Source organism: Dreissena polymorpha, chromosome 15 (genome assembly GCF_020536995.1).
Source record: "Dreissena polymorpha isolate Duluth1 chromosome 15, UMN_Dpol_1.0, whole genome shotgun sequence".
Taxonomy (NCBI): Eukaryota; Metazoa; Mollusca; class Bivalvia; order Myida; family Dreissenidae; genus Dreissena; species Dreissena polymorpha.
In genome coordinates this window covers 59893128-59908121 of record NC_068369.1, presented here as the reverse complement: position 1 = coordinate 59908121, position 14994 = coordinate 59893128, and the positions used below count along the sequence as shown (strand labels likewise).

The window sequence follows — 14994 nt, the reverse complement described above, 5'->3', positions numbered from 1 at the left end:
TTAATACAGTTTGGACCATTTACGATTTGTCATTTTTTAAAGCTTACATCGATACCATTATACTTTAAAATTGGGTTTTACAGGCAGCAAAAGCTCTTCTATGGTTCTGACTTGTTAATGTTTTGTAGCCTTAACGAAGCGAAACAATGTTTCCGTAGATTTGATCATAACGTTAATGGAATATTACTCACTAAAAATTTAAGACTACACATTTCATATCAAAATACGAACTATGTAATAGAGCTAATGCTGATTTTGTAAACCGTATTTGTCCATCTTTTCAGGCTAACAATGAAAAACCAATTCACCATAATATACCTTTTCCTCGTGACACTTGTAAATGTGGCGGGAAAAACTGCGACACTGTATGGAGCCGGAGCGTCATTTCCGAGTCAGGTGTACAGCGAGTGGATAAATGCATACAGGTAATTATAAACTTTGATACTTTTCTAACGCAACACTTTTCAATTTTGAATATCTCAGCAATGAGTTAAAATATTGATAAAAATTTGAACATGTGATCATTTGACTATATTCTTTGCATGATTACGATAAAGTAAGTCATCCGTGGCACTGGGGCGCTTTTGCACGTGGGGAAGGTGTGGTTTCTTTTTTTGCACGTGAAAATGGTGAAACGCGCAATGATTCTTATTTTATTTCAATTTATTCATTTAAGGTGGTTTGATACACCAGGAAAACATAAAATTAATTTCAAAATCAATAGGTTTCGTATAAAATTTCAGGAGCGCAACAGCGCAAAAGTGTAGAAACAATAAGTTTGTTGAGCAACTCTTGCAGTAAATGTGTAGGCTTTTGAAGCCTAAGTACTCCTAACTTAAACTCATTACAACTCATTACACTTAGAGTCAATTAGTCAGTTAATAGAATAATGCACGTACAATAATGTTCCACATTACTAATTTTACCCTTCATTTGAGTTAATGTTTGTTTCTAATGTCACTCAAGAATTATAAAACATGGACAATGTATTGTTCTGCTTCAGTATCCGATAAATAACTGAACACCTATCGTCAAAAATATTACCCGACCAAGCACAACCGACCACAATCTCTCGCCTATGCAATCAACTAAAGTTGTCAGTTTTGAAGTCAGTTTTCAACGAGATTGGCGTACGTTTGATCTGTGAATTTTATTGTATACAATTCAAAATGCAGGCGTGATTATAGTTGGAAAGGTATAATATTGTATATTCTTGTATAACATTCAATAAATTAATACAACTTGTCTTTGTTGTAACCACTTATACATTTACTGTTTACGATGTACAATTCAAAATAAAGTATACCCAAAGCGCGCTTACAGTTGGTTCTGCTAATGACATATTATAGACTGCAACTTAAAATCGAGATTTCACGTTTCCGACCATAGCTCAGTCAATATCACAATACGAAATCGCTAGTTTCATATCGTGGTCTGGCATCGTTGTTCCGCTTTCTCGCATTTTATTTTCTAATCTCGCATTGCATCTTCCCAACGTCGCATCATATTCTCATGCCTTCGTATCATGTTTTCGCGTTCTCGTCTTTGTAATTTAAAGGACGATAGTGCAAAATTCCAAGACGAGATTGCAAGATAACAATTAAAGGTGCAATAATACGAAGCGAGATCAAGTTGCGAGGTTGTTATAATAGGATATGAGATCGCGATATTATTATCTTGTTTTGTTTTTTTTAATCGTGTTTTCAAAGTCTTAAACTTTGATAATCTTCGGTCGAGGAAACGGAAAACAATGCGAACACATGATATTATGATGCGAGCTCGCGATAAACCTATATCGATCTCATATCGTCATCTCGCGTGCTTGCGTCGTGATTTCGCCCAAGTAAGGCAGCTGTCGACAAAATAACGAGTGGCCTTAACGGAGCAAGGTAATATGTAAATACGCGGAAATTTGTATCATTGTAGTTATTATCTATTCATGTTGCAAAGTGTAATTTTGACGAGTGATCTTCAAAAACTGAAATTAATCATTCGTCAACAAATTAATATTTTATGGCACTCCATTCTGCAAGAATAACAAATGCGTGTAAAATTATCTTCAATTTATAGAGACTATCAAATCAGAATCAACTTGATGGCAAATGAATTACCATGCCAGATACATAATCAATTATTCATAACTTAATATTGGTTCACGCGTTAACATGATACCGTAATTGAACTATGCAAGCATACCATCAATGAGTCGCGTTCTGAGAAAACTGTGTTTAATGCATGTGCGTAAAGTGTCATCTCAGATTAGCCTGTGCAGTCCTCACAGGCTTATCAGGGACGACACTTTCCGCTTTTATAGTATTTTTAGTTTCAAGGAAGTCCCTCCTTACCGAAAATCAAGTTTAGGCGGAAAGTGTCGTCCATGATTAGCCTGTGCGGACTGCACAGGCTAATCTGGGTTGACACTTTACGCACATACATTAAGCCCAGTTTTCTCAGAACGCGACTCCAATAAAAATCATTTAAACAAGTGTTAACTGTTTTATTGATGCGCGCTACTCTATATCAAGGATTGAAAATTGCTTAAATAATTCAAATGCGACATACATTATTCTACACTATGAAAAATCTCAGTTTTAAATTTCGCCTGCCATGATATTCAAACGTACACAGATTATATACATGTACATATATTTAAAATTCACCATCATTAGCAAGTGTTATCATTGAACAGAACATAACAAAATAGTTTATTAAACTTAAGCATATAAAGCTCATTGTCAAAAACATACATATACAATAACAGCATGCGTTTGAAGTAAATATAAAATATATCATTTCGAACAAATATCAATTTAAATATACACGAAATAAAAATGTTTTCGTGAGAGTGTCACGTGTGAAAGGTTAATACATAATGATCACCTAATGCCCAACGTAGATTTATAATTGCAATAAATATTACAGTATCATGTACCTATGTTTTATTGCAAGAGAAATATTATAATTGTATACTATATCTAAATAATAAATACAAACCAAGATCATTGCTTGGATAAAACAAAATGTCTTTTTAATAGATGCTAAAATATTTTTTTAAGTTTTGTATAAAATATACTTGAAGCATAATTTTCTTTTATACCTGAAGCATAATTTATTTTATTTGTCAATATTTATTATAGAATGAGTTATCGCATTTCATTTTTTCAGCACGTACAATGTCAAAGACCGTTTAACCAAAACACTCCTTGGGCTTAAACGCGCATCAATATTCGGCAGTTGAGATTTATTTGTGTTATAAAGAATTAATTATATACAGTCACAGTCTTTAATAAACATGTAATCAATTTTATAATAATCATAAATATGTTACTTATTATAAAAGCTACCCTGTACCCGCAGCAAATCTTTCAATCTCTCAGCAATTTATGTCGTTAATAACCTACTTGAATCAGATATAGGGAAGGAACCTCCGTATACATATCTTCATGACCAATCTAAAGGGAGGCGATGTGGAAAGGCTGTCTTGACAAACACAGCCTGGGGATAACACGTATCGATGTATTAAGCCTTTGTCTTCAAATACTTCAAATAAAAAAATAATCGTTATAAATCAAAGAAAACACATCGTGTCGTTGTTATTTTATCCTTTTTGTGAAGAAATCAAGTGCCACTATGATATGATGGGACATTTTATCTCGATATCGGCTGGGTTCTGCTTACGGTCGGACACCATTTTGTTGGTTATGAAGAGTAAGTGCGTATCGGTTTATATTAAAGGTTAGCCACTTAGTAGATTAATAGCATAAAGTTCGGATTTGTCATTGGTGTACTATATAAGAGTTATTGTTAGTTAAGCAAAATACATACACGTTTACCTATTATTTCAGTAGTATGCATATGTTTATGTTTAATATATAATATATAATATATGTTTTTTATGTTTAATATATAATAGATGTGCATTTTATAAAAACATGACCAAACAATATCAACATTATTACATATTGCAAAAGCAACAGCAACTTAGCGAAAAATTCGAACTTTCTAGTCCTCTAAGTGCCAATATAGTTTTAACAATTTCACATCGACTTCTCTTCAGATCAAATTTGATGATAATTGGCCAATTAAAAAACACAACATTAATTGGAAACGGCCAGGTAAAATATCCGAGAAAAAAGTAACATTTTATTTCAATTGACTGATATGTAAAAGTACAACACCATGTGGCGTCATTTTACTATGACATGTTTCTATTGGGTAAAAAAGCTATCAAAAATCGTAAAATACTCTCTTCATTCTTATCAAATCTAATGCACCTGTGTAAGATTTTGTGAATAACGTCGCATTTTGTTATAAAAGAGAACATGATACTTACACATAGCTGGGCCATTTACCGGGTATTTTTGTTTAAAATGCCGTGGGAAAAAGTGGTAATCAATCGGCACCGGTACTAAGAAGTTATGGTGCAGATATTTGGCACGTTTCGGATCATCGATACTTCGTACCCACCGATACGCAGTACTCGAAGTATATGCCTATTGTAGGGGACACCATACTTAAAAATGCCCGTATTAAATTCAATGTAAAAGCAATTACTTTAACATCACCTTTAAAAAGATTGTTCATGTGATATGTAAGAAAGAACTCGAAACGAATCAAATATCACTGTTTTAAGCCAATCTTTTTACCGGCTGCACTTCAACTAAAGATAAACTGTCAAATGTAAATGTTTCATCTTGAAGTCTCTTACCAAAAAGCAAAACAGTGAATTTTTAGTACACATCAAGGTTTTTTCCACCACACGGTCAAAGAAATACTTATAAATAATGTCGTTGCAAGTTCCCATACATATACTTGTGTCGTCAAATAAATGGTTGATTTTGAGAGAGTATAGCATGGCACAACTTAAGTTTTGAGTATAGTGTAACCAGTATTATATACACGTATTGCGCCAAACGAAATTTCGCATAGCCGACGCACTTGCTTTTCAGGATCTCCCGCCTTGCGCACATTGACATCGACATGCGTTACGAAGTCGTTGGAAGCGGCGAAGGCAAGAAAAGAGTCATGGGAAAGGGTCTCGCTGTGCATTATGCGGGTTCAGATGCGATGCTCACTGAGACCGAACAAGCGAATTACACGGATCTGCGCCTCGTACAAACGTTGGCAGGGTTGGTAGTATTAAATTGAAGAAAACGTCGTGTACGTGCCTCGTATATGATTTATAGCCTTTTATATGATTTTCATACATTAATTATTTTAAAATTGATCGTACGTGTATTATGATTCAAATAAGTTTTCTTATGGTGTGCGACACAAATTGTTTATCATCTTGTATAAGGCAATCAATGGCAGCTCAGTATTTATTTCTACGTGTTTTATTTTTCATTCCTAAGACATTCCTTGCTTATATTTAAATTGGTTATTTCAGTGCCGTTGTGCTGGTGTTTAACGTCCCTGATGTAAGCAAACTTGTCTTAAACCTTGATGTAGTCACAGGAATCTACAACGGTACGATTCAAACGTGGAATCATACAGACATTGTAAGACTTAATCCCCAAATTAAACTTCCGGATGCCAATATAGTTCCAATTGCGCGCGCAGACGACTCTGGAAGTACACGCGTTTTTACATCAGCTTTGTCTTCGGTCAGCCCGGAATGGAGAAAACATTATGGGACATTTTCGGAAGGTTACAATTCTGTCACCAAGGCTCCGTTTTACTGGAACTCGAGCGTCGTAAAACAATTCGGTCGAACAACAGTCGGCGCAGTTGGGCTCGTACTTTCAACAGAATTCTCGTTATCATACTCGTCTTTGTCAGAAGTTAAATCCTTCAGCATTAACCACGCTTGGTTGCAAAACAGTCAAGGCAACATTGTAAACGCCTCAATTCAGTCTGTCCAAGACGCCATTGTGAGCGCTGATGGCAATCTGAGTATTGTGAACACTAATGGTTCATTCGCGTACCCGCTATCAACGTTTACGTATTTTATTGTGTACATGACTTCAATGACGGACTGTGACTCCGCGATTGAACTCGTACGGTATATCACGTGGTTGTCGACGTCAGAACAGGCCGCCATATCGGCGGATAGGCTGGGCTTTGTCGCCCTGGAGAAACAAACGTCAGACTTGATTGCGGATCATACGCTCAAGATGATGACATGCAAGGGACAAAATGTGTGGGAACTGATGCTGCAGCAAATCGCATTAGAAAACGCCTTGGTCGAAGATGACTCGTGGAAGACGTACGTGTATATCGGCGTCTCTGTAGGTACTTCCGTTATGGTGATTTTCGTCGTACTTTATATAAAATACCAGTACGGTATTCATAGGGAATTAATAAAGAATACATGGAGAATACCTCATTTGAGCATAAAGTTAGACGGCCAGCAATATTCCACACCTTCGACTCCTATATCGTCAAACGGAAGTAACGACATGTCTAACCGTATTCATTTCGGAGATGGTTACAATTTGAATTATGTAAGATATGGAAAATTAAATCATCAAAATGTTACTTTAATAAAGTTCGGTCTCAAAACGGAACCCGTGTTTTCATTGAAACAAAGACGTATGATTTTATGGCAGATTAAAACCGTTAGCCATGTCAATGTGATGCCCTTAGTTGGCTTAACACAACTAACCGAATCATGGCATTCTGTATTCATGTGTCACTCGCGAGGCAACCTTAGTGAAATACTAAGAGACCCTAAATTTAAATTCCACAACCAAATGTTTGTAATACTGGCAAAATGTTTGGTTAGCGCCATCTCATATTTACACAGAAAAGACATTGTCCACGGGCGACTGACGTCCAAATGCTGTTTCATCGACAGCACTTGGAACCTAAGAGTAACTGCGTGGAACGAAGTTTGTATTTATAAACACAGCAGGTCGAACACGAGTCACAATAAAATCCTACCAATTGACTGGAGCCCTGAGGATGAGTCGTCTGCGGAACTGCTATTGTTCACAGCTCCAGAGGTCATTAAATATCGGAGTGACGTCACACCAGAAACAGATTCCTATAGCTTGGCAATGGTTTACCAAGAGATCTTTTCTCGAAAACCACTCTACACAGAGCTAAGTCTTAAACCTACAGAGATTTTGTATGCAGTAGTCACCTGCGGAATCCGTCCGCGTATCACCGAGAAGACGCCGAACGTTATCCGGTTGATTATGGAGCGCTGTTGGGAGATCGATCAAGCCTCGCGCCCGAGTACCGCGTCCATAGAGGTCGCTCTGCACAAGGAGTTTCCAGACACCGTCTCTTTGCTGGACTGCATGACGGACACACTAGAGCAGTACGCGGTCGGTCTAGAGACCAAACATAACGGTAAGCAGATTGAAGAAGCGTTCAGACAGATATAAGAGGATATAATGCGAAAGTATAAGCAATTTGCAGAGCGTTTTGAAAGGATGTACATTTATCACATGATAAACAGTGTTTCCCGTGTCGATTTGGTACAACAGTCATATATATATATATTGTCCATACAAATTCGATTCATGTAACCGTTTTTAGAACACTTTATAAATGTGCATGTTAATGGCGTTTTTATCAGAGCCGAAAACTTTATAGCTCTTTATGTTGTGAATTGTGTGTTTTGTCGTTAATAGATATATTTTTATTGCCGTTCCATGATTAACTTTTAATATATGTTTCTGTTTGTTTTTATGTAAAAACTATTCTGTGATATTAAGATTTTTATGCATCCATACGTATAATGATGACTTAAGATTCATGTCTGATATTGCTGGTGTTTTTTCCAAACAAAACTAACCATTTAACAGTAAAAACTTACTTTGTTTTAATAACTTATAATACAGTCATGAGCAATGTTGATAGTTTAACATTTATTTACAGTATTACTTCCATGATTTAAAAAAAAATCAAATGGACGCTAAACAAAAATATTTATATACAATAAAATTATACTTTTTGGTCAGAAAAAAAACAACACAAATCGTTAAAATATATTGATTGATTCCATGGGGTAGAATAACTACATCTATAATCAGTACTTAATGCAATTTTACATATTGTCTTTTTCAGAATTGAAGGCCGAGTTTGAAAAGATAAAAAATCAAATCAATACGAGTCTTTACCATAATGTCCCAGCTCCCGTAGCAGATATTCTGCTCAACAACAAGAAATACCAGTGCACACAGTACGAGAGCATATGCCTTATGGCTTTCGCCGTCTGTCACGTGGAAAATCTTGTTGTTCACACGACGCCGACGGGGTTTGTGAACCTGATGACACATTTCTTTTCGTCACTTGACCAAGTCCTTCTGAACAGTAACCTGTATTGTCTACACGGTCAATGCGAATACAACGTGTATGCGATAGGAATGACTTTTGATTCAGACGCAACAGGGTATAATGCCACTAAGGCTGCGATAGAAGCGGTTAAGGCTTCAAAGAATATTTTCAATTTTACAAGAAAATTTAGTGCTGAGCGATTATCCGGTATCAATGCCGAGTTAATGCTGAAGTTCGCGATCACTCTGGGCCCCGCAATTACGGGCGTGGTTAAGACTAAGCAGCCCAAGTTTTCGGTGTTCGGTAAGGCGATGGAGGAGGTCCGTGACCTTTGTGCCAACTCATCTGCAGGCAACATCAGACTGGCGCCGAGCGTGTTTCAGACCTTTCGCGCAGTAAACGAAGAAACCATTCACATACAAGAGGTCAACGAGGTAATGTACAATAATGCCATTTTGTGTAAATTATTCAATTATCGTTATCAATTTAAATTATTTAATTGAATCTTATTTCGAGTGTGAGGCACTGAGGTCGATATACTTGTTATTTTTCAACAATAAAACAAAACCCAAATGTTCATACGGTTTATGCTATTACATGAGATAGCAGAAATGTTGTAATTGGTAAAAAAAAATATATAGGCTAATCAGGGACGACACTTTCCGCCTATAGTAGATTTTTGCTTAGAAAATACTTTCTGTAAACAGAAATTTTCATAACAGCGGAAAGTTACATCCCTGATTCGCTTGTGCGGACTGCACAGGCTAATCATGGACGACACTTTACGCGCATGAATTAAACGCCCATGCAATACGCACATGCATTTAACCCACTTTTCACAGTGCACGGCTCATGTAGAATAAGTGTACAACTGTTCCTTATTCAAACACAATATTTAATTATGCGCAGTATGTTGCCCTTATAGTTGTGAGTGTACGTTGTTTTGATAAATAATTGACACAGATGTACAATTATGAAACGAATGCACGTTTTATCGGATCTTCCATCACAAATGTAATTTTCCCGTTGTTGAAATTCTCCATCATTTTAATATACACTTTTTCATCTGTGGAAACATTTATGTATGTTTTATAATCCAATTATTTTGCATGGGAAATATTGTATATGTTGTCATTCAAAAACACACGGAAACATGACTATTTTTTCTTAAAACGCTTATATGGGCTTAGCAAAAAAACAACAACAACGAACGGTCGTTCTTCGTCAGCGGTTAATCGCATTAAAGAACGTTGTACGTGGGTTCATAATTAGTGGAACAATGAAACACATCCGTTATTAAAGAGTCGTCGAACTTTGCTGCACCAAAACATTATTGTTAATTTCATACTACATATGTAATATTCTCGTAAAATAAGTTTATTTATATAAATTAATTTAGCCGATAATGATGGTTTGAATAATCAAACATGTTCCCATTAAAAACAGAGTGTTTTAAGCGGAAGCGGTTTCCATTAATAAACAAGTGGTGCGACAGTTGAAGCAAAACGCATAAACTGTACAAACACATACGAACTAATACTAACTTTATTGACGTTGTACATATTCAATTTGAAGATAAATTAGATTGTTTTCCTTGCTTTAATTGGTAGGTGGACAACGATTTAACGTTTGTCAATGAATAAAGAAAAAATGTTTTATTATATTTTCAGCAAAAACAATATTATATCGACATTGGTAAGTACTTAGCATACACACTTAATTACAGTGATTTATAAATAAATGAAATAAATATGAAAAAAATAATACTACTGATATTACTGATAATAATAATAATAATAATAATAATAATAATAATAATAATAATAATAATAATAATAATAATAATAATAATAATAATAATAATAATAATTATAATAATAATAATAATAATAATAATGTTTCAGTTTCATGTTTGAGATGTGCATGTTTTTGTGTTTATAAAAAGCTAGTTTAACACAAGAAATGGCGCGGCAGAGGCCGACGCGTATCCCCACGCCACATGTTTGACCCAGGGGCGCCCCATGGTTGGTAATGGGTCCATGCATAGTTGAGATTGACCGTATTGTCATAAGAGAAGTTCAGTATCAATTAGAAGTGAATCAGTGTAGAAATGAAGAAATTATAGTAAAAGACAATTCTGGGTGGGTGTGGCCTATTATGGGCGGGGCGCCCCAGGGTTGGTAAAGGGGCCATACATAGTTGAGATTGACCTTATTGTTTTAAGAGATGTTCAAAATCAATTTGAAGTAAATCGGTGTAGAAATTAAGAAATTATAGTAAAAGGCAATTTTGGGTGGGCGTGGCCTATGTGGGCGGGGCCCCCCAGGGTTGGGTAATGGCGCCATGCATAGTTGAGATTGACTGTATTGTCATAAAAGAGGTTCAGTATCAATTTGAAGTGAATCAGTGTAGAAATGAAGAAATTATAGTAAAAGGCAATTTTGGGTGGGCGTGGCCTATGTGGGCGTGGCGCCCCAGGGTTGGTTATGGGGCCATGCATAGTTGAGATTAACTGTATTGTCATAAGAGAGGTTCAGTATCAATTTGAAGTGAATCGGTGTAGAAATGAAGAAATTATAGTAAAAGGCAATTTTGGGTGGGCGTGGCCTATGTGGGCGTGGCCTATGTGGGCGGGCGCCCCAGGGTTGGTAATGGGGCCATGCATAGCTGAAATTGACTGTATTGTCATAAGAGAGGTTCAGTATCAATTTGAAGTGAATCGGTGTAGAAATGAAGAAATTATAGTAAAAGGCAATTTTGGGTGGGCGTGGCCTATGTGGGTGGGTGCCCTAGGTTGGTAATGGGGCCATGCATAGCTGAGATTGACCGTATTGTCATAAGAGAGGTTCAGTATCAATTTGAAGTGAATCGGTGTAGAAATGAAGAAATTATAGTAAAAGGCAATTTTGAGTGGGCGTGGCCTATGTGGCCGGGGCGCCCCAGGGTTGGTAATGGGGCCATGCATAGTTGAGATTGACCTTATTGTCATAAGAGAGGCTCAGTATCAATTTGAAGTAAATCGGTGCATAAATGAAGAAGTTAATGTAAAATAACATAAAAAAATGAGTGAAAATCTCTGACCCGGCCCCGCCCCAACCCCCATAACTTTTGACCTAGGGGTCAGATCAAAATTCCGTCACTGTCACGGTCGCACATATGCTCATAGCTACCATGTATGTAAGTTTCAAGGTTCTAGTGCTAATAGTGTAGGAGGAGCAGATGGCCAGGACGGACGGACGGACGCATATCAATACAATATCCCCACTTTTTCGATAATAATAAATTGTTTATGAATCGCGAATTTTTGTATCCGATCGGATTTCAGATGTTTGCTATTGTGCCTGAGCCGCGCTGTGCATACCGACGATGTGCGGGGATGGATTTGTGTCTGCGATGGCGAGTGGTTTACCAAGGCCTTTAAGTCCATACGGGGATTGGCCACGAATAGTCAAAAATCCGTTCCAGTCGTATTGTTCACAGATTAATTTTCATTCCTGGAAAATTACAAACAGAACCATGTGGTGATTGGTGTCGTACATTATAATACACGAATGTGTGTATTCTATACTAAATGCGCGAAATATGTGACGCCTAAATGCGACATTAGATAATTACTTAGCTTTACACGTATTTGAATTTCATTTTGCATTTGTGGAACCGGTCTATTATCTCGTGTTATATCGTATATTTCTAAAAGATCAATCATTTGGTTTTGAGTACAATTGTATTTGTGTTTCCATGGTATTATCATGTTAATTAAGGGCTGGTTATCACACTTTGAGGATATAATATTATAGTAATTTCAACAGAAATAGTCATATTGTGCATAAATAACATGAACTGCTTCTTGCAAAAAAATGGCCTCGTGCCTGTGGCCAGTATAGAAAGCACACAATGGCCAGGAGCTACCATGTCCGCTTTACATTGACGAAATGTTGCGTGGTCTCATTCTTGGTTGTCTGGTGTCAGCCCAATGGTTGATTCACGCTCTTCGCGCTTAGTTATGGGTTCGGCGTGTGAAACTTTCACCAGTTTTCAATTTAACTGAGATTCAGCAAATTTATGTTATATCATGCATCAGTTTATTTGAACTCATTTGCCATCAAGTAATTTATTCTACCACAAAGCATTATCATTTAAGTGCGACTGTTCGATACAGGTGTTCATTGGAGACACGAACATGGTATTGATTTAAACGTAATACAATAAAAAATGATTGCACAGTGATTAATTATGCATTTTGCAGAGGCGGGCAATATTGTACAATTGTTTAAATCACGGCGTTTCCTTACAATATGAATGTTTACCGAACACATTGTCATTTCCTGATATGGCATCTATTCGCGGGAAAAGCGATAATATTAAAGCTAGCTTCTATACAGGTGTATTCTAGTAATCAATATTTGAATCGCTTGAACAATGTGATTAGATTTAACGCGAGGGTATACACATATCTGTTTTACGTAATTTTGCACTTCTATTTTGAACAACGAAAAATAAATAAACTGGATGTCCACGAATGTCAATTATAACAAGTCTGTTCAGATCAATATTGCTCATGGTACATCTGTGTCACCATGCATTCAAAAGAAGTTTTTAACTGGGTCTTAATTTGGCTCGCATCCAATTAAAAGACAATCCGTTGCAAGCTATTTCGTGGTCGCCTGATACTCCGTGCATGGAGTTGTTATTTATGATTTTACAGTTTTTAGTGACGATAAAGGCTTTTCATTGACCGATATGTTAATTCTTGCTTCTGTATCGCCTTGTTTGGTTATCATTTGAGTCGTGTTCTGAGAAAACTGGGCATAATGCATGTGCGTAAAGTGTCGTCCCAGATTAGCGTGTGCAATCCGCTTTTATGACATTTTTCGTTTAAATGAAGTCCCTCTTAGCAAAAACCCAATTTAGGATTAGGAAAGTGTCGTCCCTGATTACCCTGTACGTACTGCAGAGGCTAATCTGGAACGACACTTTACGCACATGCATTATGCCCAGTTTTCTCAAAACACGACTCTTTTGTTTGTTTGTGTATCACTTTAACCTTTTTTGAACAAAAAATTGCCTGGAGTGTATACACTTCTTTGCCATTCCAGTGCAAGTTATTTCCAAAACATTCACTAAATATAACATAAATGAACAACACAATAGTACGGAATCCGGATAGTGTCATCTATAATCTCGCCCTTCTTTCATCAAGGGCGACACACGACGCACGAATTGATACACGATATTTTGCGCGACAGTCTCGGCGACTCACGAAATTTTCGCGACAGTCGCAGCGACGCACGATATTTTGCGCGATACACGAAGCGACGCGAAATATCGCCCTTGAGTAGGTAGTCCAAAAGGAGATATATCGTGTTAAATATATCGTGCGTCTCCGCGACTGTCGCGCAAAATATCGTGCGTCGCCGCGTTATGAACGCGATCGCCGCCCTTTTATATGCGAGATATCGCCTTAAAAAGGGGCGAAGGTCGCGTTCAAAAAGGGCGAAGGTCGCGTTCGTAAGTGCGACGGTCGTGTTCAAAGGGAGAGATATCGCATATGAAAGGGCGAAAGTCGCATTCTAATTTTTTGAAAACGCGACAGTCGATAGGCGATATTATTACAGCGATATTTTATCAGTACAAATATCGCGTGTCGCCGCGACTGTCGCGCAAAATATCGAGTGTCGTTTCGTGCGTCGTGTGTCGCGGTCTGAAATTAGACCGCAATACGCGAGATTCGGATAATAACGGCGATATTTGAATTATAAAATATCGTCCGTCGCCCTTTGAACGCAAAACAGGACACACAAAGCGACACGCGATATTATGCGCGACAGTCGCGGCGACGCACGATATTTTGCGCGACAGTCGCGGCGACGCACGATATTTTGCGCGACAGTCCCAGTGACGCATGATGTATTTAATACGATATATTGCCTTTGGGGTTACCTACACAAGGGCGATATTTCGTGGTACATTCTCGCGCGTCGCTTCGTGTATCGCGCAAAAAATCAAGCGTCGCCGCGACTATCGCGCAAAATATCGTGCATCGCCGCCACTGTCGCGCAAAATTTCGTGTATCGCTTCGTGTGGTGTGTGTCGCCATTGATGAAAGAAGGGCGAAATTATAGATGGCACTATTCGGATTCCGTACAATAGTGTTTTGAATGAAATGTACAAAGATAACATTTTTAAACAAATATTCATAATATACGGGCGCTTTTGTTTTGATAATTATTGAAAGTTATAAATGTACTTAATGTTTCGACTTTTAATATCTTGAAAGTTCGAATTATTTGCGTCTCGATTTTATAACAATTGACCACTTTCAAAATGGTTTTGTTGGTGTTGTTGTTTTGGTCTTTTTTCATGAAAAAGTGTATTGTTCTGATAAATAAACTATTACGTGGTGTGTCTGGTAATGGTTTAATACTTGAGCTAAAAACTCACCAGGTGCGATCCCAATCAATCGCGTTGATCTCTCCAACGACATCATGTGCTGTGCTGAAACTGACTCCAAAGTTGTCTCCATAACTTACGGCTGTTGATGCAATTAACTCGCATTAACTAGTTTAATAAAAAGGTTGAAGTTACAGAGCTTGATCATAATTTGAGTTCTGCTGTATCGAAATATAGTCAGTCTGTAAATGAACACCGACCAAATTTTTGTCTTAGCATAAATTGGTCAATCAGTATTTATTATACTTTGTAAATACGACTGCACCTATTCAGGAACTATCGGAAGCGTGAGCGGGTATCTTTCTTTTAAAATGT

General features: G+C 37.2%; 1 protein-coding gene across 1 annotated transcript; it reads left to right on the top strand.

Annotated features, from left to right (window-relative positions):
* The first annotated feature begins 4980 nt into the window (after window positions 1-4980).
* LOC127859773 (receptor-type guanylate cyclase gcy-21-like) lies at window positions 4981-14768 on the top strand. Its single transcript, XM_052397281.1, has 6 exons — window positions 4981-5129; window positions 5390-6208; window positions 6749-7299; window positions 8020-8663; window positions 9900-9924; window positions 14674-14768. Exons 1-6 carry the CDS (start codon window positions 4981-4983, stop codon window positions 14766-14768), a joined length of 2283 nt encoding a protein of 760 aa, XP_052253241.1.
* Window positions 14769-14994: the final 226 nt, after the last annotated feature.